Source organism: Lytechinus variegatus, chromosome 1, assembly GCF_018143015.1.
Source record: "Lytechinus variegatus isolate NC3 chromosome 1, Lvar_3.0, whole genome shotgun sequence".
NCBI classification, from domain to species: Eukaryota; Metazoa; Echinodermata; class Echinoidea; order Temnopleuroida; family Toxopneustidae; genus Lytechinus; species Lytechinus variegatus.
The window spans coordinates 86,129,856-86,157,855 of record NC_054740.1 but is presented as its reverse complement, the minus strand read 5'-3'; the positions used below and the strand labels follow the sequence as shown (position 1 = coordinate 86,157,855).

The 28,000-nt window shown below is 35.8% G+C and overlaps 3 protein-coding genes across 4 annotated transcripts; 2 read left to right on the top strand and 1 right to left on the bottom strand.

The window, feature by feature from the left end:
• Positions 1 to 82: 82 nt before the first annotated feature.
• LOC121426252 (alpha-2B adrenergic receptor-like) lies at positions 83 to 15,824 on the top strand. Of its 2 annotated transcripts, none has more exons than XM_041622493.1 (4): positions 83 to 268; positions 8,130 to 8,857; positions 11,511 to 12,420; positions 12,865 to 15,824. In XM_041622493.1, the coding sequence occupies exons 2-4, from the start codon at positions 8,540 to 8,542 to the stop codon at positions 13,125 to 13,127; spliced, it is 1,491 nt and encodes a 496-aa protein (XP_041478427.1). In that variant the 5' UTR covers positions 83 to 268; positions 8,130 to 8,539; the 3' UTR covers positions 13,128 to 15,824. The 2 variants fall into 2 exon arrangements, with proteins under 2 accessions (XP_041478427.1, XP_041478418.1); XM_041622484.1 differs by having other exon boundaries at positions 7,889 to 8,857.
• A 1,041-nt stretch (positions 15,825 to 16,865) lies between these two features.
• On the bottom strand, positions 16,866 to 18,708 carry LOC121426263 (putative gamma-glutamylcyclotransferase CG2811). The gene is made up of 3 exons (XM_041622503.1): positions 18,176 to 18,708; positions 17,622 to 17,791; positions 16,866 to 17,276 (listed from the first exon to the last, which is right to left on the bottom strand). Exons 1-3 carry the CDS (start codon positions 18,362 to 18,364, stop codon positions 17,102 to 17,104), a joined length of 534 nt encoding a protein of 177 aa, XP_041478437.1. The 5' UTR covers positions 18,365 to 18,708; the 3' UTR covers positions 16,866 to 17,101.
• An 804-nt stretch (positions 18,709 to 19,512) lies between these two features.
• LOC121426245 (D(2) dopamine receptor B-like) lies at positions 19,513 to 26,393 on the top strand. Its single transcript, XM_041622472.1, has 3 exons — positions 19,513 to 21,211; positions 21,755 to 22,580; positions 25,408 to 26,393. Exons 1-3 carry the CDS (start codon positions 20,915 to 20,917, stop codon positions 25,671 to 25,673), a joined length of 1,389 nt encoding a protein of 462 aa, XP_041478406.1. The 5' UTR covers positions 19,513 to 20,914; the 3' UTR covers positions 25,674 to 26,393.
• Positions 26,394 to 28,000: the final 1,607 nt, after the last annotated feature.

Sequence of the window (28,000 nt, the reverse complement as noted above, 5' to 3'; positions counted from 1 at the left end):
CACAGACTTTAATTACTACTACTACGTCTCATAACTGTGTACAAATCCTACTTAATCTCATTGAGGATGTTTGCTTTGGACGGCTCAAATTATCAGGGCAATATCTGCTACAGAAGGTTCAAAAGTTAATCAAGCTGAGTAACTTACTTTTAAAATAATCTGTGACGTCGCTATTAATGCGTCCATAAAATGAGTTGTTGCCAGTCGGAGTAGAGGAGATGAGATTTATGCGTGGTGTTGGAGAGATTGCGGCGACTCCCGCTAAACGGTGAGTTTGTAATTGCTTTTTGTTTCGTAAGTGTATTTAAACTGTCTCTTACTTTTGTACAGAAGTAGCCTTTTCTAATCTTATAATCATAATCATTAAATGTTAATTTACCTACAATTATGAAAGAAAAACTCGTGTTCGACTGAAGGCATGCTTATTTAGATTTTAAGGGAAATAAATATATGGATTATTACATCGGTGGAATACAGTGCGAAAACATTATTTTGGGTGATATTGAAGCTCTACTTGAGGACAAATTGACGAATGTATTATAAATATCAAATATCATGAGCAGAATAAAACCTTGTAAATAATGGGAGAAATAGGGCCGAAATGTTTATTTTAGTACAATGGTGGGCCTCTTTATCTCAGAATGTTACCAAAAGAAAACTTGAAAAATATCTTCCGCTGATCAATCAACAGTCCTTTCCATTTCTTTAAGGGAGTGGTGGGATATAATTTAAAACTTCTAGCAACAATCATGAAAGTTTTCAAGATTATTATTTAACTTCTTAAGGCATTGTGTCATGTGCGTCTTCGATCCAACAACTAACAGGGATTATACGTACATGATCACGAACGTTCTTTTTAATTAAATTGAATTTCTTAATTCATAAATATTTTTTTCATTTGAAAAGGAACTCGATATTCTTATTTCCCATGTTTGCGTATTTGCAAGCTAGAAATCCGTGTGGGTACACTTTGGATACCATATATCATGCTCACTTTCAATGAGTATAAAGTGAATGGGTCAATATTGTACGATTTCTCACTCTTTCAGAGTGTTTGATTGATGGTGTATCACTTTTATGAGGGATATTTATACTAAAAAATTTCAAAACACGTGAAAAATGTATAATATGTGCATTTAACTGCATGTGTGTGCGTGTCTCTCTATCTCAAACAAATTCATCAAATTAAAAAAAAAACTGTTCATGATTTTTTTTACGAATTCATATCTTTTCATTTTATTCTATGTATAAAATTGTATTTGTATCCATTTGCGTTTATACATTAGTATGCACACATACAGTGGTGCTAAAAGTCAGTGAACCCCAACAGAAAATGGACATAGTTAAAGGTCAAGTCCACCTCAGAAAAATATTGCTTTTAATCAATAGAGAAAAATCAGACAAGCACAATGCTGAAAATTTCATCAAAATCGGATGTAAAATAAGAAAGTTATGGCATTTCAAAGTTTCGCTTATTTTTAACAAAATAGTTATATGAACGACCTAGTAACATCCAAATGAGAGAGTCGATGATGTCACTCACTCACTATTTCTTTTGTTTTTTATTGTTTGAATTATACAATATTTTAATTTCTACGAATTTAATGAATATAGGACCTCCTTGCCTGAAGCACAAAATGTTAAAATAATGGAATTCCACGTGTTCAGGGAGGAATGAAACTTCATTTCACATGACAATGACGAGAAAATAAAAAAAATTCATATTTCATATAATAAAATACAAAAGAAATAGTGAGTGAGTGATGTCATCAGTTCCCTCTTTTGCATACCGACCGAGATGTGTATATAACTGTTTTGTGAAATGAAGCGAAACTTTACAAGGTCATAACTTTCTTATTTTAAATCCGGTTTTGATGAAATTTTTAGTGTTATGCTTGTTGAGTTTTTCTCTTTTTATTCAAATCAAGTTTTTGTTGGGTGGACTTGTCCTTTAAAAGAGTTCAAATTCTGCCATATTTTAAAAATTTGATTGTGAAGTCAAGTGATAAGATATTGTATTTCATGTAGTTTTTTTTCTCTGGCCTCGCCGAACATTGTAGCGTTGTTGTCTACGTTCAACATTCAGTATGAAGGAGTGCAATTTGTGGTGGGGCTATTAATTTTTAGCGACATTGTATGTGTACATACATATATATATATATATATATATATATATATATATATATATATATACATATTTATTCATATATGAACAATTCCGTTCTTGCATGCGCTACCTCCAAGGAATATTGTTATGCCGTAGAAATAATATCGTAGATTTTGAAAGGAGTATAGCTCTCAAAAATTAAAGGTTTAGTCACACTCTTCGTCAGTGCCCATGATGTGACAAAATAAAAGAGAACTCAAAATTTATTTCTGAAACAGTGGTGACAATCACGTCTGTTTATGGGCATACGGATTGTGAAACTCACATTTCAAGGAAATCAATGCACTGATATGACAATGAAAATGACATTTATTCCATGTCACCTATGGAGTGAGTATTGGAGAAAACAATCATACAAGTGTACAAAATCATCAGTAGTATTTCATCAAGTAATTTACAAATCATTTAGAGTACATTTAAAAAAAATTCAATCCCACAAAAAACCATAAATTATATCATCGAAAATAATTTGATAATTACGGTTAAAATAGTACCCCGAAAGTTAAAAAATATAATAAAAATTTTCATTTGATAAAAAAAAGAGAAATGCAAGTAAAGGCATCATTATATCGTTGGGTATATTATACCAGTTAAAAAGCTAAAAATATTACATTTCGAACGTAGCAAAGTTAAGAATATTTGATAATTACAGTTGAAATAATAGATTAATGCACTGTATCTAAAAAAAACAGCTTTTAAATATTATAATTAGCATATACATATGTCTACCAGAAGGCAAGTAATGGGTTCAGCATATAATTCGCTCTTATACCCCTATTCAATTAAAAGCAAAAAAATTGAATTTCGAGCATAACTTATTAACAAACAAAAAATAATTTTCTTGTAAAATTTTACAAGGTTGAAACGGATTTCTAGCTCATTCATTTGAAATGTATTCGGTCATTCAGAGTAATATATTTAAGATGAAACTTTCTTTCTTTAGCAAAACAAGGACAAATGAATAGATATTGAAATTCATCCCCTATTGATTGAAAGTTGCATAATGTACAGTCTCGTGTTTCTTTCACTGTTTTCATATCTTCCTGAGACAATAAAAAGTCGATGATTTCCACAACGGAATCTACAAAAAGTGATTATATCTTTTTTTATTCAGATCAATGAGGCAACTTTCTAGACGAAAATTTTCTTTAAATGTTCTGTAGTTAACACAATGAGAGTTTTCTTTTATGAACGAAAACTAACTTTGCAAGAGTGAATCCTTTATTTGTAGATGTACATCTTGTTTTACCAAATATCTGCTCGAGGAATCAGACATGTCATGTAAATTTGTAACACCCAATCTATCAAGATTTTGCTTTATCTTCGTTAACCTCATTAACCAACTTGTCTGATATATACTTTGATAGGAAAGTACCTTTATAATCTCGTAAATATTACCAGACATTTTTGTTTTACTATTGTCAACTAATCCATACTGCAAGTTTATTCTATTTTAATATATTTCTATATTTTTCTCATTTGAATCTTCCAAGTTCGCCTAAAACTATGCAGTTTGCCATTGATTTGTCAACTTAAAGAATCTGCTTGCAAAATTTCATGTGAAATACTTCTATATTTCTAATCACATCAACACTCCTTATTTCTGACCCATAAAGGAGTATCGGTAAAAGCAAGTTGATAATTAATAATAATTCGGTTTGGATATCCACTAGTAAATCAAGATCATAAATCTTATTCAACATGCTTTGTATCGCTCTTCTTGTTTGATTCATTTGTTTAGTTTTAGCTTTCCGAAATAAATCATTATAATTGTAGGTAATTCCAAGATATACATAGTCATCTTCTACTTCAAGGGCCTGGTTATTTATTTATTTATTTATTTATTTCAATATATTTAACCAGGGTAGCCCACTCAGCAATAAACTGGTCTCCCGTGGGGCCCTGGAATACATGATAAAAACAAGTATAAAACATTTAAATACATTCAAAATATACACAGAAATATTCTAAATAACATGACTCGTATCATAACAGAAAACATAATAGCAAACATACGACATCGTTAAAAGCATGATACTAATTAACAGATTTACACACGAAGCATTACATATAAATAAAATAAAGTAGATAGACATAAAAAGTTGATTTCAAATTTAAGAGGCAATAATAAAACTTAGAATTTAAAAAGATGCACTTTAAGTTTCTGTTTGAAGATTGATAAAGATTTTGACTGTTTCAAATTAAATGGCAAGTTGTTCCAAAGTAAAATCGCTGAGTAAAATAAAGAGTGTTTAAAAATTTCGGTATGAGTTTTTGGGGTGATCAAATTATCTTTTGCTGCATATCTAGTATTAAAACAATGAGAATCACTTGCAAAAGTAAACACATTACGATAATATTCCGATGACAGACCATTGATACATCTATACATAAAAATACACTTAAAATAGGTAACGCGGTCATTGAACGGGAGCCATTGGAGTTCACGAAACATTTCTTTGGAGGGGGTATAAAAATTACATTTCAGGATTAATCTAGCAGCTCTTTTTTGAAGCTTAATTATACGATCTGTGTGCATATTGAAACGCAACCCCCAGATTTCACAGCAGTAATCAAGGTGTGATTGAACTAAACATAGGTATAGAGTCTTGAGGGTATTTTGGTCAACATAAGGCCTCACCCTTCTTAGCATACCTAAGCTGGCATACACCTTATTACATGTAAAGAACCGTTTTTTTTTTTCACTTTGCCACGGGGAATATAAATTTTCTTGTCTATATTTACATTTAAATAGCATTTATTACAATGTAAACAAGTTCAGGTATACACATCAATTCCATGATCTAGTAATAATGACTGAAGTTTCTCGAGTCGGGTAAAACATCAAGACCATCATATCGTTCACTGATAAATTCTTTAAAATCGTTTATGAACATAGCAAATAGTAAAAAGTGATTATTTCTATCTTTGATGCACTCCTATACTACAGTCAAATAGGCTTGATTTTTTACCATCTTTGATGACACACGATTAAGTCCGCGTGTACATTGACCACTTTGAAAAAGTTTCCATCTATATCACTTACAAGTAATTTGTTCGGAAGTGATGTCCTATCAACAATATGAAATGCGCTATACGATAATCGATGAACGCATACCCTTTCTCTGCCTAACAGATATAATTCAAGTAACAAATGAAAAGTAAAAATGTGATAGCGTTGAATGATTATCCCTAAACCCAACTTGTGCATTTCCAATCTTTTCACAGTCTTCTTGATATAAGTTCAGCCGATGGTTTAAAACAGCTGTGAATAATTTACTCAGAAAACTCAATAAAGTAATACTTATATCATTTATTGTTTGAATCTTCGGGTTCCCCATTTTTCGTGTAAATTGGCCGTATTAAACCTATAGCCTTTGTTGGAGATTTAATGATTACTTCACCATTTTTGCCTGTGTGATCTTGATTAAAGTTATTGAAATATTCACAAAATGCTTCAATCTCAATTCAGTCGTTGGTACAGATTATGATAAAAATCTAATTTGGCATTTTTTCTGCCTTCTTATGATGGGGTGTACAAACTTCGCGGACATTAAAAAAATATTAATTAGACTAAAAGTTGTTCGAAAAAATATTTTCATTTCATTAAAAAAACAATTGAAATAATAACTTTCAAATTGACGGCAGGATCGTAAACTCTGAAAATCATTGACTGCGCGCTGTGCTGGAAATCTGTTCTGAAAAAGTGTGACCTAACTTCGCGGACCAAAGTTTTGTGGAGGTTTGAATAAAAACACAAGCTCAAAAGGTGTAAGGTTTACATCAGATTTATGGCAAAAAGCTATAGAACGGATAGTACTACATAACTCACATTTTTTTATGATATCTGCTTGCAAAATGATGATAACAAGATGCTTGAAGATAAATTCAGATTTCTTGGGAACGGGCGCTGGTGGTGAAAATTTTGCCGATCTCGTGCCAATATTTAATGAATACTGAACTCATCCTAACGAAACCTACACCAAAGGGTAATTTTAGGTCGCTTTTTACGTTGATTATGTCAGATCTTAAGGATATTGACTATTTTTTTTAGATAATGGCCGTCCGCGAAGTATGGACACACGTGAAGTTTGGACTCACTACCATACATGCGTTCCTTTTCTTTATTTTTTTCAGTTAGGTTAATAACTTTGTTTTTCTTTTGAAGTTTGTTCATACCGAAGTCTAACGGTTATCATTAAACCAAGTCTTAGATCTCTTCTCTGAAGTTTTTGTTGATTTTTTTATGATATGATTTGCAACGACTTTTCATCATACCGCTCTTTTCTGTTGCATCATTATACATTTTTTAGACGATTGATGGAGGAAGCACACTGTAAAAGGCGCATCTAAAGACGCGTTGCCATGACTGCTAGATGGCAATGGCTAATCTTCGGCTCTGAAATAGGAAAATCTGAAAAGGGCCTCACCGCCAACAGTCCAGGTTTAGCAGTAAAAGTACCTGGGTAAATATAAAAATAGCCTGCTTCGACATATAAGGAATAAAATATCACAATTGGTTTAGTAAATGCCGTAGAAATGAAATCGTAGATTTCAAAAGGAGCATATAGTTCTCAAAAGTGAAAGGTAAGACATACTCTTTGTCAGTACCCATGATGTGACAATAAAAAAGAGAATTCAAAATCCGTTTCTTTGAAAGGTGAGTTTCACAATCCGTATGCCCATAAAGTTCATGAACAGATACGTTTTTCACGACTGTTTCAGAAACGGAATTTTTTATTTTCTTTTTTTTTATAGTCACATCATGGGTACTGACAAAGAGTGTGACTCTACCTTTCATTTTTTTATAGCTATTCTCATTTTTTTTAATCTAAGATTTTATATCTACGGCATTTACTACACCAATTGTGATTTTTTATTCCCTATATGCAGAAGCAGGCTATTTTTATTTTTACTCAGGTATACTTTTACTTCTAAACCTGGACTGTTGGCGGTGAGGCCCTTTTCAAATTTTCCTATTTCAGAGCCGGAGATTTGCCATTGTCATCTTGCAGTCATGGCATATATATATACATATATATAAATAGGGAAATAAGGATAAATTCAGTTCAATAGAGTATTGGCAAGTGCTCAATACCGTGGGGTAGAGCAAGTAGAATGTTGAAGGTACCTTGAATCCGCTACCCTAGATTTTACGCGTAAAGCGATCTTCAGTCGGTCTGTTGTCCAAATGATGACTTTCTTCAATGTGGCGCACTGCAGTTCGTTTCCATGGTCGAATATATATATATATATATATATATATATATATATATATATATATATACATAAATACATATATTTCCGATAAAGGAAATTTAGTTGGTGGTGTCGAAAATCTGTTTGTCTGACGGTCAATCGGATCGGGGTCGCCCTAGCTACTAACTCGTCTTTGTGGTCTAGTGGTTAAGGCACCTTAAAAGCTGGGGGCCCGGGTTCGAATCCCGGCAGAGGCATTTTTCGGCATCATCAATTTTTCCAAAGGGCAGATAGCTCTGTGGAACCTTGATTTAAACCACGCCTACCGTTGTTCATTCGTTTTCTTCACATGATATCAGTGCAAATGTTCTTTGCCTATGTACTCGTTAACCGATAAATGTTTTTTTTTTTCGTTTTTTAAGGTTTATTTGTTATTAAAATGCATGCTATTAAACAATAAATCTTTTGTAAATGCTTACAGAAAATAAATGTAACTTCATTCTTTTTCCGTTGCTTGTACAGATTAAAATCGACGTTAGATGTAGCTCTTTGAAGGACAGTCGATATTTTAGTCACGACAAAAATTGATGTCTCCACACAAGTGATTGTGCAAACAGGATTTTGAAAGAATTACTCGTAGTCATGAAATGGATGCTAGTAATAAACACAATAACGATCAAATTCAGTATCACGGTTTACTAGAAACGTAATACGCTGGTAGCGGCTTATGACATTTTTATTTGCAATCCATTTTCTTTCGCAGATTTGATACTCGATTCATTGCCACATCGATCGAAAATACGGTATCTATTTGTCCGCCTCCATGGTGTGACTTTTAAAATATTATATTTCCTTAGAAACCCATACAAAGACGTGGTTATTCAACAGATAGCATTTGTAAATTGGGTCTCTGCTCGAGGATAAAGGATCAATGAATGTACCTCTTCATCAAGCACGGGTTGTGGACATTAACAGACTAACAGCAAATGAGGAAAATTTGTAAGCCCGAATCTGAGAGAATATACCCCAATAGCCTGTCTACGCCTCCCGGTTGGAAATAAACCATAGTTTGATTCTACGGATTATGAGCTATCTTTATTTTAGAAACAACATTTAAACAAGTAATTGTTAAGTTACGATTTATCCCATATAATATCAGAAGAGTTTGCAGCAATGGATAGTCTCAAATTTGAGACCCAAAACGTGACAAATGCCACCCCCGAGTCACCGCCGTTACACGAAACGAACAGTCCCGCGGCGATATCGGAAGCTGCTACCCTCGTCGTCATCATGATCGCATCGTTCTTCGCAAACATCTTGGCCATGACGCAGATCTTGACGTCGAAGAAACTGAGGAAGAACCATCACAACCTCCTGATCGCCAACCTCAACGTCATTGATCTCGGAATCACTCTCTTCAGCATGACGTTTTCCGTAGCAGCCATTTTCGATGATGGGTACCTTTTGAGGAATCACCCGACTATCTGCACGGTGGGTTTTCTTTTATTCAATTCAGCTCAAATAAAAGATAAGAGTCGTGTTTCATAAAGACTTGTTATAATAAAAAATGCACAACTTCGATAAAACTTGTCTATTACCCAATCAGATGGAAGGATTTCAGTGGCTTTTAACTGTTATTGCAAATGTGTTACTGTAACAAGTTTTATGCTGGTAACAACAAAAGTAACTGTAACAGCTATGTCAGATTGGATAAGAATCGCATTAAAGAATGTCAAAATATCACAATATTGATCACAGTATAGACATGGTAACTTTACAGACATTCAAAATGGAATTATACAATTAGAAACCCAAAAAACAAACAATCGAAATCGAAAATGGTGAACGGTAGCTAGCGGTGATGATTTTTTCAATCAATCCGCTCCACGACCGCTCCAACAACGCTCGGACGGTGTGACCAGGCCTTAACATAGGCGCCGGAAGCGGGGGGACGGGGGACAGACCCCCCCCCCTAAATTTGAGGTGGGGGGATGGTCCCCCTCTAAAATTTGAGTTGATAACCTTTTTTTTTTGCTTGTCAATTTTGTTTCCTGCTTCCCCCTAAATTCATATGGACGCCCCATAAAATGTTTTTGACCCCCCCCCCCCAATTTTGGCTGATGATCCTTTTTTTTGCTTGTCAAATTTTTTTTACCTGTGTCCACCACAAAATTTCAGGTGGACCCTTCCTAATTTTGTTGGCTTCCGCCGCCAATGGGCCTTTATTAATAAAAAAAAAGAGTTTTATGGTGTTTGTGTATTCGTGTATGGGTTGGATGTGCGGGCCTGTGTGGGTGCACTCTTTGGGTGTGCTGTTGTGTGGCGATGTGATTTTGGAAGAACTCACTGGATAAACATAATAACTGACGAAATGGGTTGCTAATCTAAAAAAAGAACAAAGAGTTTGCATTGAACTATCACTGATTTATATTGCCGATTTCTCAACTCTCTCAGATAGTGAATTTTAGATTTTTTTAAAGGATGTTTGCATTTCTTATATGGTGAATTGCTATTGAGGAAATGAGACAACTCACGTTTGCGTAAATGACGTAATATATATACAAACAAGTGATAATGCATAAGAATGTATTGAGAAAGAATGCATTTTTGCGAAAAGGTGTAGGAGTCAAACTCGTATTTTCATCTGAGTCTAATAGTAATTGTTTTGATATGGACATCGTCAATACGATTATCAACTTATTCATCAATATCAATACAGCTGGCATAAACTCCAATAATGAATAGGCCTTCTTAAAAAAAACACCCTGAAACAATGTGGTTTCGTACTGGAATACCGTAAAGGGAAATGAGACTCTCGTTGTTTTCTGCAGAAGATTTATTAAAGAATTTAATCTTTTCTTTCACTTCTGACTGTATTTGTCTTATTATGAAAACCGGAATAGAGTCCTTCTTAATTGATTAATGGGTTAATATCTAATTCAATTAACTCTTGACTACACTGCTACATTGTAACCTACACTTAGTTCCTTGACCGGTAATCTATCAAAGATATCTTTAATTTGCTGGTCAAAAGCATTGTCTATGAGAAGTTTTTAAATTTTGTTAACATTTACTATACACATAATGAGATTATGGTATGTAAACAAGCTCGCGGAATCTCCTTTGAGCGATCTGATGTGAATGAATAATACATTATATGTATAACTAAAAAGGTGCTTTGATATTAGTACCAAAATCAGCATGTAAGTGCCACTTTTCGAATGTTTTAGGAGTGTTTTATGGTAATAGTTTAATACGATTGGGCAATTCTTATGATTTAAACCAGAGTTTAGTGAAGGCTAAACTGTCCAATAATTTCATGTATTTTTTATTTAAATGTAAAAAAGTGAGGTTTTAGATTGTACGATGAATGAAATGAACTCTTCAACTAAACTCATTTTTCGAGTTGGCCATTTGGTTAAGTGAATATTTTGTGCTGTGATATCACAGTTTGAATATCTAAAGGCATTTACTGCGCATTTATTATATCCGTTATTCCTATGCTTCAGGAGTTGATTTGAGTAGTATTATGAACAGGATGTTGATGTGAGAGAATAATGCAAGAATCTGAATGTTATTCAGCAAAAATCCCACTGCAACATAAGATACATTGATAGCATCAAATCGAGTATAGACGACTCATGTCCTCTTAATACTGTTTATCATACTCTGTACCAATTCACAATGACTATACACTATTTCTAAAACTAACTCCAAAACATGAAAACGGTTACCAATATTTTTTTTACATCGAATCCTTACTGAATGTAAACCCACTCTACAAATATTTCCCTACGACTCGAAGCTGACCTAACACAATTTTTTTACATCAAATTTTAATAGAGTCGGCACCGATCTTTAACAACTCCTCATCTACTCAAAGTCGAATAGATTGGTATAAAAGACAATCAATAGGCAAAATTTTGTTTTGTCCGTTTAATCAGAAATTTGCAATGCCTGTAGATATGATTGAATGCAAAGGATCACTAATAACAGTTCAAGATATTATCTCCCGACCCTGATTACGACGATTACTAGAACTTTGTAAGATTCATCCAACAACATTCGTAAAGAGGTCTATGTAGAGGATTAGAATATTTCTATTGAGTCGTGACATTATCTTCTTTTCGCACTTCCTATACAGATCAATGGGTTCTGTGCCATCACGTGCAGCGTTGGCAATTTCACCAACGTCATGTGCATCGCCGTTGATCGTTACATCTCCATTGTCTGGTCGACCCGTTTTCCACCAACTCGAAATCGAGTGTACTGCATGATTGCTTTCGTTTGGGTAGTCAGTGTCACAATCACCTTGCCACCGACGTTTGAGTTCCTCTCTGCATTCGAATACTCAGAGAATACCCACCATTGCTCTCCGAGTTGGGACGTGCATAGCTACTTCTATATCTGGTTCACAGTTATTTTCGGTGTAACAGTGCCGGTGATGATCATCTGCTACGCATGCATCATCTACCACATCCGAAAAAGCGATCGGAAGCTCCGCGTTTACGACGGTATGAAAACCAGCGGGAAAATATCCAAGCAACTATCGGGGTCCAGATGCAGCGGAAGCCCGCAGGGTTCACCAAATCTTAGACCGAATGCAGGATGCCCCACACATCACAATCAAGTGCTTCAGCCGAATGTAAACGCCAAGCATCCAAACCTAGGGAAGCACAACAGTGACGGTATCTCTGAAGCACGTGTGAACCGAGGATTTCACGGCGACGGTCTCCATCTTCATGATATTATCTTAAACGAGTATGAGCCCAGAATTGTGGGACCAGGACCCTTTGTAATTTCTGGACAGAGGAGCAGTCCATCACCGACACAGTCCTTACCGATCTTGCCCATAGGTGACTCAGGAACCCGGGTTTTCAGCAGTGCCAATGGTCAACATGGGACTGGTTCAGCTCAAATCAAATCGAAGACAGAAGAACTTGATCAGCGTACGAGGAGTCACGCGGACTCGGACCAAAGTGTGAATCATGACAATATCCTTAATAAGATGTCAGCAAGGAAACTGAGCGTAGAAAAACGGGTGGCACTGACAGGTAAATATTCACAAATTAATTTAGATGTTTAAAGCACAGCATGGGCTCTCAATGTTTTGTTTACAGGGATATATATATATGTATAGCCAAGTGTAGTCCATTAAGCAATAGCTGACAGGCATCCTTGCTTGCTGATCGACCTACCTGCAATTTTGATTAAATGGATATTAGCCTTTATCCCATGATTGAAAGAAAGAAACCCAAGCATCAAACAATCGTTTGATTCCGGTCCAATGAAATATAAGGAAATATAAGGCGTTTCTTGCCTAATGTTTGTCAAATGATTGTTCGGAAAAATTATATATATTGACATCGCTTTGACAAGCAGGTCTTCACCCCGAAAGGAAGTGCTTGTCGTGTGTAATGAAAATACTAATGTTCGAACGGGAAATGCATGTAGAGGTCAAGAACAAACTCTCCACATTCTGTTTTTCCCCAATACAGGTGCCATGCTGATACTCACCACGATATTCTGTTGGGCACCGTACTGCATCATACACTTCCCACATTTCCCAACCGCTGGTCATTCCTGGGCGGCCGTTACCATGTGGATGGCATACGCGAATTCCCTTTTGGATCCGCTTGTTTATGTCTTCATCAATAGGAAAGAGAGCACTGTACAACACCTGATGACCATCCTAAGAACCTGCTGCAATGTCCCAAGAAAGGCGTGCAGCCGTCTTTGTTGTCGGGACACTGACAGGTGACTTTATTTCTTTGACAAAAACTCACCATGTGGATAGTACCCGCCAAGTCCTTGCTACATAAGGCAAAGTCTTTGCTTTATCAATAAGACGAAATGTATAAGTTACAGGCAATAGCTGGCAAAATGAAAGGTATAGACGCGGCGATCTTGGGTCGATTAAATGGAACGATCAGAAAAATGGAAGAAACACCATTCTGTGGAGCATGGGATTGCATATGGTGACACTTACAATGTATTTTAAAAAGACCGTCGACAGGTTGGCCTAATCTTCACGATAGACCTCATATCCTACAAGCCAAGTAATCTGTATTGATCGAGACGCATTGTTTCAAGATCCTTTATTTAAAATCTAACAGTTGAAGATTCAATTGGATTTTTTTTAATAATACTGACTTCTACTCGTAAATGAGTCCTGTTTTGATCGAGTTCGATGTCATCCGCCAAGAGGTTTGCAGTACTTTCTCGACAAAGCGTTACGTTCCATACGGAGTGGAACATCTTATGAACATCCTTGTCAGGACAAAATTACTGGAGTCAGAAGACAGGATAACATTGAATGTGAAAATTTTAGAAAGAGCCACATTCTCTTAACTTTACATTAGAGATACTTATAATAAGCAATAATTGAAATTTCGACGTTTTTCTAGTATAAACCAATACTTAGGACCCTATATACCTCCCAGTTGAATGCGACTGAAGATACACTACGTCATGTGATTCTTTGGCACATTTTTCTCCATTAAATGTTTTAGGTTTTCATGTTTGATGAAAGCATCTTTTCAAAACAAGAGATAAAATAAATTCATGTTTACAAACTTGATGAATATACGTTCAAGATTGCAACATCTTGAAATGTAAAATGTATCTCAAAATTAAAAAATAGCATTAACCTTTTTCACAATAAAAAATGGATATTAAAAAATGTAACTATTGCCATCCTTTCGTACGTTTTAAATGTTACATGATACCAATCTTTTAGACAGGCTTTAAAGATGAAAAAATTTGCTTCATGAGAATCGCAGTCTTTACAGAAACGAGGGGGTATAAGTACTTCGACAAATAATAGTAACACTATTAATATCTTCGGATACGAGCTCAAGTTGTCGTCTTTATAACATTCCATTCTGTAATTTATTACCTTGAAACATCCGAATTTCAACTTTTTCACGTATACCATAATATTCTTCAGATAACATTACTGGGGTATTAACACATCTGTACTCCATAGAATTTTTAACGATGACACATGTTTATATTCATCTCCTCTTTAAGAGAATTCATATTTGCACTGTTTCAAACCGCACAGTTATACGGTATAGTATTGCTGTCCATAAACGTTTAAATGTAGTAAAAGGTGCTAAAAAGGGATTTTACAAATACCATTGAATCCATGCTTAAACTATTTCTATAATATCGAAATAAGATGATCAAAATAAAAATGGACATTGGAGCATGCCAAACGAAATTAATTTAATTTAACTTTTATAAATTTTATGTTTATTTATATCTTACAATCAGAGGTGGCATATAGGTGAGGGGGGGGGACAAGATTTCCAAGATAAGTTATTTTCTTTCATAGCTCTATTGAATTATCTTTTCCTCCCTCTTTTTCATCACTCGTTTTTTTATCTTATGTATACTCTACACATATTTTCTGGTAATATTTAATATTAATTTGCATTTGTTTTGTGTATATTTGATCATCATGTTTATGTTGTATATCTGTCTGTACCGGCGGGGGCTCCGTTGTAAGGTAGCTTTTATAACTGAACCGGACTACCCTCCACCTTGCTTTGTTTTATAATTTGTTGTAAAACATGAAAAAAATAAATAAATGAGAAGGATAGGGCGATCGGCCCTTACTCTTTGTAGCACCGCCCTCAGTTGTATTTCACACAATCAGATTGTTAATACTAGAATCGTACGGTGCATAATAATTCGTAATTTTACCGGAAAGTTTGGCTGGTAAGCGAATTTCTATCTTTAAAATAATGAATGCTGCCGTGAAAACTGTTGAGCATTGTAAAATTACATACTCAGCGGCGTATGTATTACAGGAACATCATCAAAGCACTTTCTTTCAAAATTCTGACACCTCTTCTTTATTTACTTGCTAATGAGGATTTTTGCGTGCCCCCTTGCACAACCGCACCCCATACGTCTCTTTTATTGGCCAATCTGTGTCTCGGAAATAATATTTTGACATTGTTTTATTTGATTTGATGACAAACATGATCCTGTTAAAGACCTCAGGTGCTCGAGTATTGCGGAGATATTGTGTTTGGGATCTCATGATGAGGCCAAAGTTTATTATCATTAATCATACAAGATTTGTCAACGGCGCGGCGTGAAAGGTAACGTGTTCTATCTTGTTAAACATAACAATTTTGAGCAGATTGGTACTTTCATGGAACGTTTAAAGACAATCTTGTTCGTTTAAAGACAATAGATATTAATTATTTTGGCTATTTTCCAGGGCTGTTACGTTTTCAAGCTTTGCTTTTGTGACGACCCTTGCAACCATCCTATTTATTGTGTAATAGAGAATACCACTTAATATTTTTTTTTCATTCATGTAAGATATATATGATGATTTATATACAAAACTATTGTTCATTGTATTGATGTCAAATTTCAGATATGTATTTTCTTGTCCAGAATTTTTGTTATGAAAAATGTTGCAAAAAAAAACAATAAATAAATGAATGAATAGAACAGTCACCGGGCTGTGGGTTTTATGATGTGAGGAACGGTCCCTGCAAGAAAGAACACAGTATCTCACGTATTTTTCATTGAGAAACACAGTGTGTAACTGTGTGTCCCAATGTGTTGAGAATGTGTCCACATTGTGTGTAACCCGGCGGAACACAGTGTATAACTATGTGTTCCAGTGTGTTGAAAATGTGTCCACATTGTGTGTAACACGGCGGAACACAGAGTGTAACTGTGTGTCCCAGTGTGTTGAGAAAGTGTCCACATTGTGTGTAACCCGGCGGAACACAGAGTGTAACTGTGTGTCCACAGTGTGTTCACAGCATACCCAGTGTGTTAACAGTAAGTAACGCAGAGTGTAATTGTGTACCCCAATTTGTTCTTAGTGTGTCACAGTGTTCACAGTGCGTAACAGAGTGTGAGATCATCGGTATACTGTTAACTTTTAGTGTTTAACAGTGTGAAATACATTTTCAAACATTTCATTTCGTGAACACATTGTGAACCTCCACACGTTAGAGGTGTTCACACTTTATTTGTCTTTACACTGCTGAATTTTAACAGTGAGAATCACATCTGCACATAGTCCACTGTGTGAATTAAAACACTATGAACATATTGTGCGACAGCAGGAATTTTTTATATGACATTATGCATGATATGATAAATTTTCCTTTATTCTCATCATTTAAGACAAAACTATTTAAATTACTCTTCTTTACAAGTCACAACGAATTGAATTACATTTCTTTGATTCATTTTGACGCAAACACTGTCTTTTCAAGCATAACAAGCAAAGTAATAGACACCAATCGTACATTTTCTGACATCGACAAATTCGCAGTGGATGCCGAGAAACGAGATAAACGAAGTCATCAACTTTTGTCGTCATTCTTTGCGAAATTGCCACTAGTGTGTACCAGTTGAAAGATACAGAGTATTCATCTCATAATTAGGTCACCCATAACAGGGCAATCGGCACCCATTACACTCAAATACATAAAATGAAGAAGAAAAGGCGTTGGCGTTTTTAATTTAATACCAAACTTTTCCCAACAATCTAAATTTCACAAAGTTTATTTCAGGTAAACATCTTAAGTAAAATCCAGCTATTTTCTCACTATGATGGCATGAAGTCCATAATGTGACGTGTCCCCTGATAAAGAGCTAGTACAGTGTGCATTAAGATGCTATAAAACATCAATATGATTGAATAACCACAGTGCCTAAACAACCAGAAAATGAATTGTCGGCCAAATGACTTTAGTTGCATTTTTCATCAATTCCTTGTAAACGTGCAATCTCTCTATGCACTTTCTCAATGGGCTCTACCCATTCATTTCTCTTGTGGTCGTATACCTCGATGCATTGCTTGCCGTGGGCGCCATAGCTGTTGTAACTCTTGTATTTTTCGAGAGCCAACACAGATGGGCTAAACCTGTATAGGTCAAAGAAGAGAAGAAAATTATTGTGGTGGTAAAGGATAAGTTTTGTCTGCATTTTAAAAGTGGTGTTTATGTATTCATTCTCTTAGTTATGCCATTAAATAACAATAAATATATCATTATACTTTGTAGAATCTATATCATGGCTGCCGAAGGTTGAAATGAAAAATATTTTTGGAAGTTAAAAATAAAATTTATACAAATGAAATATGAATGACGATAAATACTAGTAAAAGAAACTGTTCAGAGGATCATGTTAACTCTATTACATCAAGTTCTAAATTTTCAAATACTACAAAAAAATGAATAACAATGTGAAAATTGAAAATTGTGTATACCTAGGTAAGAGATAAAACCAACACCTCAATGTCTTTGGCTCGGTGTCATTCGTCATCTTGTCCATGACGATGTTGACCTGACGACGATCGTAGTGATCTGGATAACCTTCTTTTTCGTCGATGTAGGAAAGGAGACCATCATCCATCTCATACACCTCGCCTTCGACGTTCTATGATATAGATTGAGAAATTATAATGAACAATAGAAGAAAGAAATTCTTATCCCCAATATCTCACCAAACATCCTTTATTCTTACCCATTTTTTTTTATTTTCCAAGCACTGAACTATAAAAAAATAGACTCTCTCTCTCTCTATATATATATATGTGTGTGTGTGTGTGATTGTGTGAGAGAGTGTGTATGTGAGGGTGGGTGTGTGTGTGTGTGTGTATGCGAGAAATTCGGGAAAGAGTACTTCATTCACAGGTTGACACTTTGTAGCTTTCCCCTAATCGACATTATCAACCATAAAACACTTCATCAGTACGGAAAACAGTTTTTTGCCGAGTGTATTACATTATAGAGAGACAAAAGTAATTATACCATTACTTACGTATCCTTCCCCTTCACGGTCCAAGAGAAATGGAAAATTGTATTTTGTTGCGATCACCAGCGGCCATTTTGTCTCGGTCTTTCCCTTGCCAAGAAATCGACAGCGTTGTGGATCTTCCTTTGGAATAAACGAATGATTGGGTTGGTCTGATTTAATTGTTCCATACAAGAACAGTCGGTTCGACAACATGATAAGAGATTCGAATGGTCGCTATGTAGCTCATGTCAGTCCCTGTCAGTAAGTAATAAACTTGTTCAGTGATTCTTGTACGTATACAGGGAACCGGGCACATTCTTCCTTGTTTATATTCACGATAATGTTATCGCGATTTGCTAAATTAAAAGCCCCTTTTCAAGGGCAAAGCCAAGGGGCAAAGTACGAAGGCAATTTTAACAGAGGCCAACGTCGATGATGTTGGTTGAACTTGGTTCAAACCAAACTGAGCTCTACGAAGAGTTGCACTATGATCACGTCGTCATAACATCGAAATAATAACATGTGGAGCGTTGTGGCCCAGTGGAATAGTCTTCTGACTTTGAAACAGAGGGTCGTGGGCTCGAATCCCAGCTCATGGTGTAATTTCCTTCAGCAAGAAATTTATCCACATTGTGCTGCACTCAACCCAGGTGAGGTGAATGAGTACCCGGCAGGATTTATTCCTTGAATGCATGAGCGTTGAAACGCAGCTCGAGCTAAAGCCGGGGTAATAATAATTTCAATTCTTTTCAATTTCAATTCTTTTATTTCATTTCCATTCAAAACATAATACAAAGTAATATAAAATAATACAAATCAAGTACTATTTTAATGAAGGGCATTCTTACTTCGTAAACAGACAAAATAAAAACAGTATAATATAGAGCATAAATGGAAATGAGGGGGATCCACTAAAAAGCAAAGCTTGTAAAGTGCGGATCCCCCTTGGAAATGAAGAAATTATAGTCGACTTATTATATGCGTACATGCATGTATTACAGGAAAGAAAAAGAGAAAAAAAAATCATATTGATGGAAACATAATTACTGAACAAATGCAAAGCTTTTCACACAAAGAGGTCTTCGTTGTAAATGATACATTGCGCAAGACAGAAGAAAAAAAAACAAAGAGAGGGGGTGACAAGACATAGAAGACAAGAAAAGACAAAACAAGAGACAGGACAGTACAAGACAAATATTTTTTTAAAAGGAGTAAAACTAAGAATGGGAAAGGGCTGACCATGAACCAAAATAATAACAACGCGCCTCGGAAAAGAATATTTCTAGATAGATAGCGCTATACAAATGTCTATAGTAGTAGTAGTAGTAGTAGTAGTAGTAGTAGTAGTAGTAGTAGTAGTAGTAGTAGTAGTAGTAGTAGTAGTAGTAGTAGTAGTAGTAGTAGTAGTAGTATTAAAGACTAGTTTGTTGACTGAACACATCCAGGCTATGCCGAAATGGAAAGTCAGAGGAACTCGATCCTTAAGAATCTTAACGTAATAATTATCCCATTTTCCATCGCCTGACATACTTTAACATTGATATCACAATCGTTAACTGAATTTAAGAATTTCAAACACGCATTTAAACATTAAGTGTCTGTAAGTATGTTTTTATTGAACAAAATAATATCAATCTAAAAAAAAATGCATCTGTCTGAGGACGTGTCATGCTGTTTGTGTGTATATGTCAACTAAACTTGGGATCATCAGTCCGAAATTGAATGGACAAAAAGGAGTGACGAAAAATGACAAATAAGGCATGGCATACCTCAGAGTACCTTTTTATCAAAAACTGGGCCCAAATGGGGCGAGGGGCCCCTAACCAACAACCTACAGTCTGCGCAAGAGTGTAAGTGGGGTTTTCGTGTACATTAATTTGTTGATGAGCGTTTGTTGGTTGCTTGGGCAGAGATCATTGATCATTTTTATATGATATGCCTGTAGCTGTCAGCTTATTTTGTTTTGGGAAGGTTCTATTAGCTGATTAGGAAAAGTTAATATCAAAAGTTGTCTGACGCCAGCAATAAACATGATTTTATCATGACATTTATTACCCTTTGCTCTTAACATAAATCGAGATGTGATCAGCCTAATCAAAATCGACCCGTGACAATGGAGGAATCTATACGTAATTTTAAAGTCATAAATATGCAAGCACATGAAGTAAAATTGGACCGGCGCCATGGTATATAAACAGCAAGATATCAACAGAAATATCAATTGGGTAGTAATAGCCGATAGGACATTTTCTTGCACAACATAGTTTGAGGACGAGGAACGTCTAACCATCATTTTTTTCTTCTGCTCTTTACTTCATATTGATCGCTATTGTAGCTAACATGTGTAACAATTACAACTAGGACACTATCTATTCAAAATGAGATGTTATTATTAGTTTCTGTCTAGATCTTTCTTAACGCATTCCTCAACTAAAGACAATACGAATAACATTACATGATATATTACCTTAGCTTACCTCTCTAATTAGTTTACCTCGATGGCCATTGCAGATAATCAATACAATTACATTTCAAAAAAAGTTGATTGTACCGTTGACATGAAAACATGCAAGTTTTGAAGAGAAACTAGGAAGAATTTGATCAATCACAGAGGTTTGTCTTCCGCTGTGAGAGATGAAGGCTATGGTGTGTATCTCTGCAGAGCCCTTTCTGAGGATCACGGGCAGTAATTAAGCAGCGTTCATGTAATCTTCTTCATAAATACTTGACAGACTTTTGGAGGAGTTATTAAAAACCAGAGCCATGTTTTCGGCAGTTTCATCTGGAGGCAGCACCAGTGAACCCTTGCACGAGTGGAACAGTCCAGAAGCAATATTCGAAACAACCACTCTTGTGGTCATCATGGTTGCCTCGTTCTTTGCGAACATTTTGGCGATGACACAGATACTGACATCCCAGAAGACAAAACACCATCACAGTCTCCTGATCGCCAACCTTAACATCATCGACCTCGGTGTTGTGCTCTTCAGCATGAGTTTCTCTGTCGTCGCCGTCATTGATGGTGGAACCCTTCTTTCTACCAACGCAACGGTCTGTACGGTAAGGAAATTGTTGGATTTCAAATCAAAAGGGAAAACGTTGGATTTCAATTTAAAAGGGAAATGTCCTCCAATGGGCGCATTACACTCCGAGTTCGGGGCTATTTGCTTCATTGATAATCTTGACGCAAATACATTTCAACTATGCCGTTTAAGATATACTATGACTTTTGGTAAACAGAATGGGCTACGCTGCACTTCGTCTACCATTCCTCCCTTTTTTTCTCTCTCTCTGTTTTAAGGTGGGGGTATGGTCCATTATAAAGTTGGCCCACTCGGCAACTAAACTGCATTAAGGGAATTTCATAGACAAGTATATTTTTTCTTGATAAGTTATTCGATATATATATCTGTTGGGCAAAACAATTTGTTCTATAGTTCATGATTATATTGACCAACTTTCACCTAAACATAATTGAACAATGCTTGTTTCTTAAATATAGACATAATGTAGTTCACTCTTAATCATCTTTAACGACAGTAAGCTTGTCCCATAATTGCTTTAGATAAGTAATTATTTCTGCCTTCCCATTTTGTCCTAAAGATTAATGGCTTCTTCGCTACAACTTGCACCATTGGCAACTTCATCAATGTCATGTGTATCGCCGTGGACCGATACCTCTCCATCGTCTGGCCAGCCCGTTTCCCACCAACTAGACGTCGGATGTATTTGACCATTATTTTCGTATGGCTTGCTTGTATCTCCATCGGATTGCCTCCTGCAGTCGGTGTTCTAACCACTTATGAATACAACGAGCGTACACACCATTGTTCTCCTAAGTGGGGTGTTGAATCGTGTGTCTATTATACCATCTGGGCCACAGTCATTTTCGTGATCACCGTCCCTGTGATGATCATCTGCTATGTATGCATCATATATCACATCCTAAAGAGTGACCGGAAGTTGCGTTCCTTTGACGCAACAAGAAGAGCCACAGTAGTGAACGATGAATCTAAGAAATTATCTGCGTCACACGCCCATGGAAAGTACCGGGTGAATGTAAACCAAAGGCCGAATTGTTACGAGTGTTCATTTCCAAGTACTCCGATCGAGCTTACGAAGGGTGATAATTATCGGGGAAAACCTGACGATCTCCCAATCACCGCAGTAGAAAATGCTGGATTTCAAGGCGATGAACCTACACATCACGTTAACATGAAGGACGAACCATTGGTGAACACCATGACGTCTGGGTCATATACCATATCCGGTCAAATTGATGAACATACTGGTGTCATCCAGCAGCTTTCGGATTCTAATCAGCCAAAGAACTGTCCTTCGTCAGACAGTGGGGAGAACAAGAGCAGCAGCAATAAGTTATCGGGAAAGAAACGAAGATTAAGCCGAGAAAAACGAGTTGCTTTAGTGGGTAATACTGAATAATCCTGATTTTTTTCACTTGCATTTTAATATTTTTAAATCGATTTAAGTCCAAGACACTGGATTTTAATCCTACATGTACATTGCAAGTTACTTTCGCTTTAACTGAAAGGCAACTCCGCGAAACACAAATTACTTTCAGTTTCACTCAAAAATGTTATGTACAAGTAGTATTTGATAATGATGACAAAATACAATGTCGAAATCAAACTTATATTCTAGTTTACTGCATGAAATCCCTTTTCTTCTTAATTTTATATTATTTTAGAAATAAGTATGCCGATCAATCGACAGGAAAACCCAAGGGCGTAGGCTGGTTTGAGCATTGGAGCATGGGAGGTGCACATCCTGGGGAGGTGGAACTAAAGGGCGATTCCACACTAGAACTTCAAAAATATCATAAATTTCAACATGCTTTCAATAAGTCATAAGTAGTGAAATATTTTACTATGATACCTAAATTTTATGAAAATTATGAGTTTTAACCAAAAGTGAAGACAGATATAGTTTTAATGGGGGGAACAATGGAATTTTAAATTTTCAATAATTTTGCTAATTGAATAGTCAAGTACAAACACAGCCTGAAACAATTATTTGCAAAGCAAGAGAAGATTGAAAATATTGCAGGTCAATAGAATAATATATCATTGATGGTTCCAAATAATATCTACAACATTTTCATGATCCATAATAGGGGCAGCCCTGATTTTTCCGAACCTATTTTTGGCAATGTCCCGTACGACACATGACAATGCAAAAGTTTTTCCTACAATTTTATTTTTGATGATGCAATTTCATAAAATCAGTTTCTCTTTGTTTGACCCATGGGTGATCGATTTATCCCATAAGGATCTAATTACTGCCCTTCATTTTTCAATTATTGTCCTATCAAAAGTTGTCCCGTACGACACACGCTGTGTCGTACGGGACATGTCCCGTACGACACACAATATAATAATGCATTTAATTGCAGGATTTGGATTCAGAAACCATAAATAGCAGGCATATTTAAATTCATTTACTTGATTTAACATAAAGTGAACTGAAATAGTACTTTGTTTATCTCCATAGAACATGAAATAGGTGATTCTAAACATTTTAATTGATTTCATGTATGCTTATTCTTTTGTGAATTCCTTCAGCTAAACTGGTGATTTTCACTGATCAGAGCAGGTTAATTTCTTTTCATTGAGCATGAAAAGAAAACTTTTATAATTATTTCAACCTAGCCTGGAAGATGACTTCCTCTTGCATGCTAATGTGGAATTATTATAAGATGTAACAAAAAATACATATCAATCATCATGATCATCTATTTGGACTTCCCTTGATCATGTTGATGATCACTATTGAAACTCCTTACTTTTTTCAAGTTGTTAAAAAAAATCTGGAAAATAAGACAAACCATATGGTTTCATGAAATGCAGATGGGTTTGAAAAAGTAGAACGGCATTTCTTTAGAAAAAAAATTGTGGAATTACAAGTGACAGTTGTGACATATATCATGTAGATATACATTTTATATAAAAAATTATAACATTTTAGCCCCATAATTTACACAAAGTTGCATTCATTCATTGTTTAAATAGTGTTTGGAAATCATCAATTAATTCCCTAAAATATAACTTCACACAAAACCTCAAGTTTTTCAGCTCGTAAAATGCTGTGAACACTTGTACATTTCCCATCATGAAAAAAATTATAACATATTGCTCCCAAATGTATATATTGAGGTTACTTAATTATATTGTCCTGAATGACTACTTATTAAAAGATTTTTCATAAAAAAGGAAGAATTTAGGGGCAATGCTCCTTCTGATTGATAAAAAGTTCATTTTTTTTATTCAGGCTGCCCAGTACAACACGCAAGTGCCTGTACAACACACAAGTGTCCCGTACGACACAGAAGTGTCCCGTACGACACAGAAGTGTCCTGTACGACACACAATTGTCCCGTACGACACATTATTTTGTTTATGATATATTGACAGAAATATTCAGCTAATAGCGGTTTCTAACCTAATGAATGTCTTAGTTTGATAGGATTATCATTATCATCAGCCAAATAATGTGATTGAAGAAGTCAAAGTGACATAAAGTAAGAAAGTTTGGCTTCAATTTAGAGATGTCCCGTACGACACATTTTGAATGTCCCGTACGCCACAATGTTCTTGAAAATTATAATTTGCTTTATTTATTCATGAATGTTTATTTTGGTTTCTTTTATAAATGTGTTTGTTCTTGGGTAATTGAATGTCAATTGAGTTCAGTTTCTAAGAATTTTATCTGCCCAACTCACAGACTTTTGAGTACAAACATGAGGTTTCTAAAAAAGCCACTTTTTCTGCGTCCGTACGACACATTACTATTTTAAATCTGTATTATACAGGATGTGAATTCAAGTCATGTTAAGTCTTGGTTTTTCTAACACTCTGGTAGTACTTGATGATCACCTATAGTTACTGGAATATTTTTTGTTTTTTCTTGTCAAAAACTGTCAAATGTTCTCTAAATGTCCCGTACGACACGTATGGAATCACCCTAAAGTGGTATGGGGTGCACCTCTTGGGATCAGCTGTTGTAAGCAAAAGAATCTGCCTCAGCGGGAGGGTGCACATTCACCCAGAGCACCGCAGCCCTTGGAAAAAAATATTTTCACCCCTTTCGTTCAGGACAAAGCAATGGAAAAACATATAAAATATTCAGAGAACCATATGCATTGTCGACACTGTGGAGAAAAATAAAATGACTATACCTCTTATTCATTATAGGGGTTTGGCATGTGTAACTTTTTCCATTTGTTTTTCTCTGTTCAGGAGCAATGTTGGTACTCACTACAATTCTTTGTTGGACACCCTACAGCGTCACCCACTTCTGTGCCTTTGAAATCAGCGTCAGTCATCCCTTTGCTGTTATGACTATGTGGGTAGCCTACCTAAACTCCTTACTGGATCCTCTGATCTATGTGTTCATGAACAGAAAAGAGAGGACCATTCAACACGTAAGCAGAATCTTGACAGCTTTCTGCCATTTTCCCGTGGATACCTGGAGACGACTTTGTGGCAAAGAAAGTACTGACTGAGTTCTTTTCCTATGTTTTGGCAATTTCAGTGTACCATCTCTTTGTCGGTTGACATGGAGAGGGTTTTTTTGGAAACTTTTTTCCCGCAGCGTTGGACACCCTACAGCGTCACCCACTTCTGTGCCTTTGAAATCAGCGTCAGTCATCCCTTTGCTGTTATGACTATGTGGGTAGCCTACCTAAACTCCTTACTGGATCCTCTGATCTATGTGTTCATGAACAGAAAAGAGAGGACCATTCAACACGTAAGCAGAATCTTGACAGCTTTCTGCCATTTTCCCGTGGATACCTGGAGACGACTTTGTGGCAAATAAAGTACTAACTGAGTTCTTTTCCTGTGTTTTGACAATTTCAGCGTACCATGTCTTTGTCGGTTGACACGGAGAGGGTTTTTTGGAAACTCTTTTCCCGCAGCGTTGTACATACAAACGCTTGGTGATACATGGCTTTGGAGCCCCGGGGTTTTTATGGATGAAAAAAAATTGAAGATCAAATAAGATGCAAAGACTATGTTTCCTAATATTTGTACAAACGATGATTTCATTTTTGATATAGTATCATATGTTTTTTGTGGAATGTATAAGTCTCTTGCCAGTGAAACACAGGGACTAGAGTTCGAACTCCACCGCAGTACCCGGTAGGAAGCAATTCCTCGATTGCTTGGGCGCCAAGGCAGCCCATCTTTAAGTGTTAAGTGGGGTAATGTAAAAAAAAAAAAAACCCGGATTTTTTACTCAGCGATGTACAGAGCGAAACAGAGTAAAGGTATTGTCAAATGCTCGTAAAATGACTCGTAAAATTCTTTGTAAAAAATGATAAACCGGAAAAGCAGTTAAATCCTAGGTTCAAGGCTGATAAAAAATGCAAAATATTTTTCCACTATTGACCTTACCCTATTGAAGTTGTTGATGATGTCACTTGGGCCTTTATAGCTTTACGAAGAGCTTGAAACATCCATTCCCTTCCTCGCTCCATCCCCAAGCAAATGATTTATGAAACCATAGGCGATCTTCATTTCGTAATTGAGAACCCTGGCAAGATCTGACATAAAACCTAGCAGGGAGAAAGTACTTTTGGCAGACGTCCTTTTTTTCCGAAATTGTGAAGGCTCAAGTTTACTCGGAATGGGGAAAAACCTACTTAACTGCTAAATGACATGGATGTATACAACATTGCAAGTACGGATGCAAATCGCAAGCTGAAGATTGACCTTAGAGAATCGATACTGTTTTGATACAGCTCCATACCAACATTCCTCATAAATAGTTGACCACTATTTTACCTCACCAACTGGAAACACAGGCTATTATTTATTCTACACTTAGAAGTTGTAATTCGCAACAACAACAAAAAAATCGATTTTGATATTTTATAGTTTGTACTTTGTAGGTACCTCACTTAAGAAAATGTTATTGCTTAATTCCTTAAAAAATTGCAAAATTTCCATTCTTTCTGAAATCGGGTCAAACACCGGTCTAAAGTGTGAGTTGGGGTTTATATGATAATCACGCTTAATGACAGGGGTCTGTATTTGAGCCAATCGGCTACTGTATGTACACTTTACATGAAGAAAAACATTGCTCGTCACCGTGATGTCTTCTACCGTGATACTTATGCTGATCTTAAGATTTGCAGTGTAGATGAAGCGAAAAAGACATTTTTTTCTTGTGTCAAAGACATCAGAATTTGGATGACCCGAACAGACCTAAACTCAATGAAGGAAAGACTGAACTTTTCTTGTCATGGGCTCAAGTCATAACTTTCGTTCCCTCAGTGATGTTAGCCTTGGCATTGATTCTACTACGATTGCAGGTTGCGTTTATGCGCCACTTTTTTTTACCCTAGAATCATGATCTGAATCATGATTCAAACCATGATTCTGCAAAATCACGAAACCTTGGTGCTTGCTTTGATTGTAATATGAGTATGTCAGAGCAGGTTAATCAGTTATGTCAGTCAGATTCTATCTCAAAAGATATCAAAGATTAAGAAGTACATAACCGTTCTGTTCGAATTTGATGTCATATTCTATCCAGATTAGATTACTGTAACCGCCTTTTAACTTCTTTTCCACAAGTGTATTTGAAGCGGCTGCAAAGATTACAAAACTGGGCAGCCAGCATTATCTTTAAAGTAGACTGAGGCAATAAACCCGGCCCTGTACTTAAATCTGTCCATTGGCTCTCTGTAAAGATGAGAATTGTCTTTAAACTACGTTTAGTCCTCAGACTAGTTTCCAAAGCCCTTCATAACCAGACGCTAAAATAGATCAGAGACAGTCTTGCTTCCCATAGACCATCTCGTCCTAATCTCTTTTCATCCAAAGG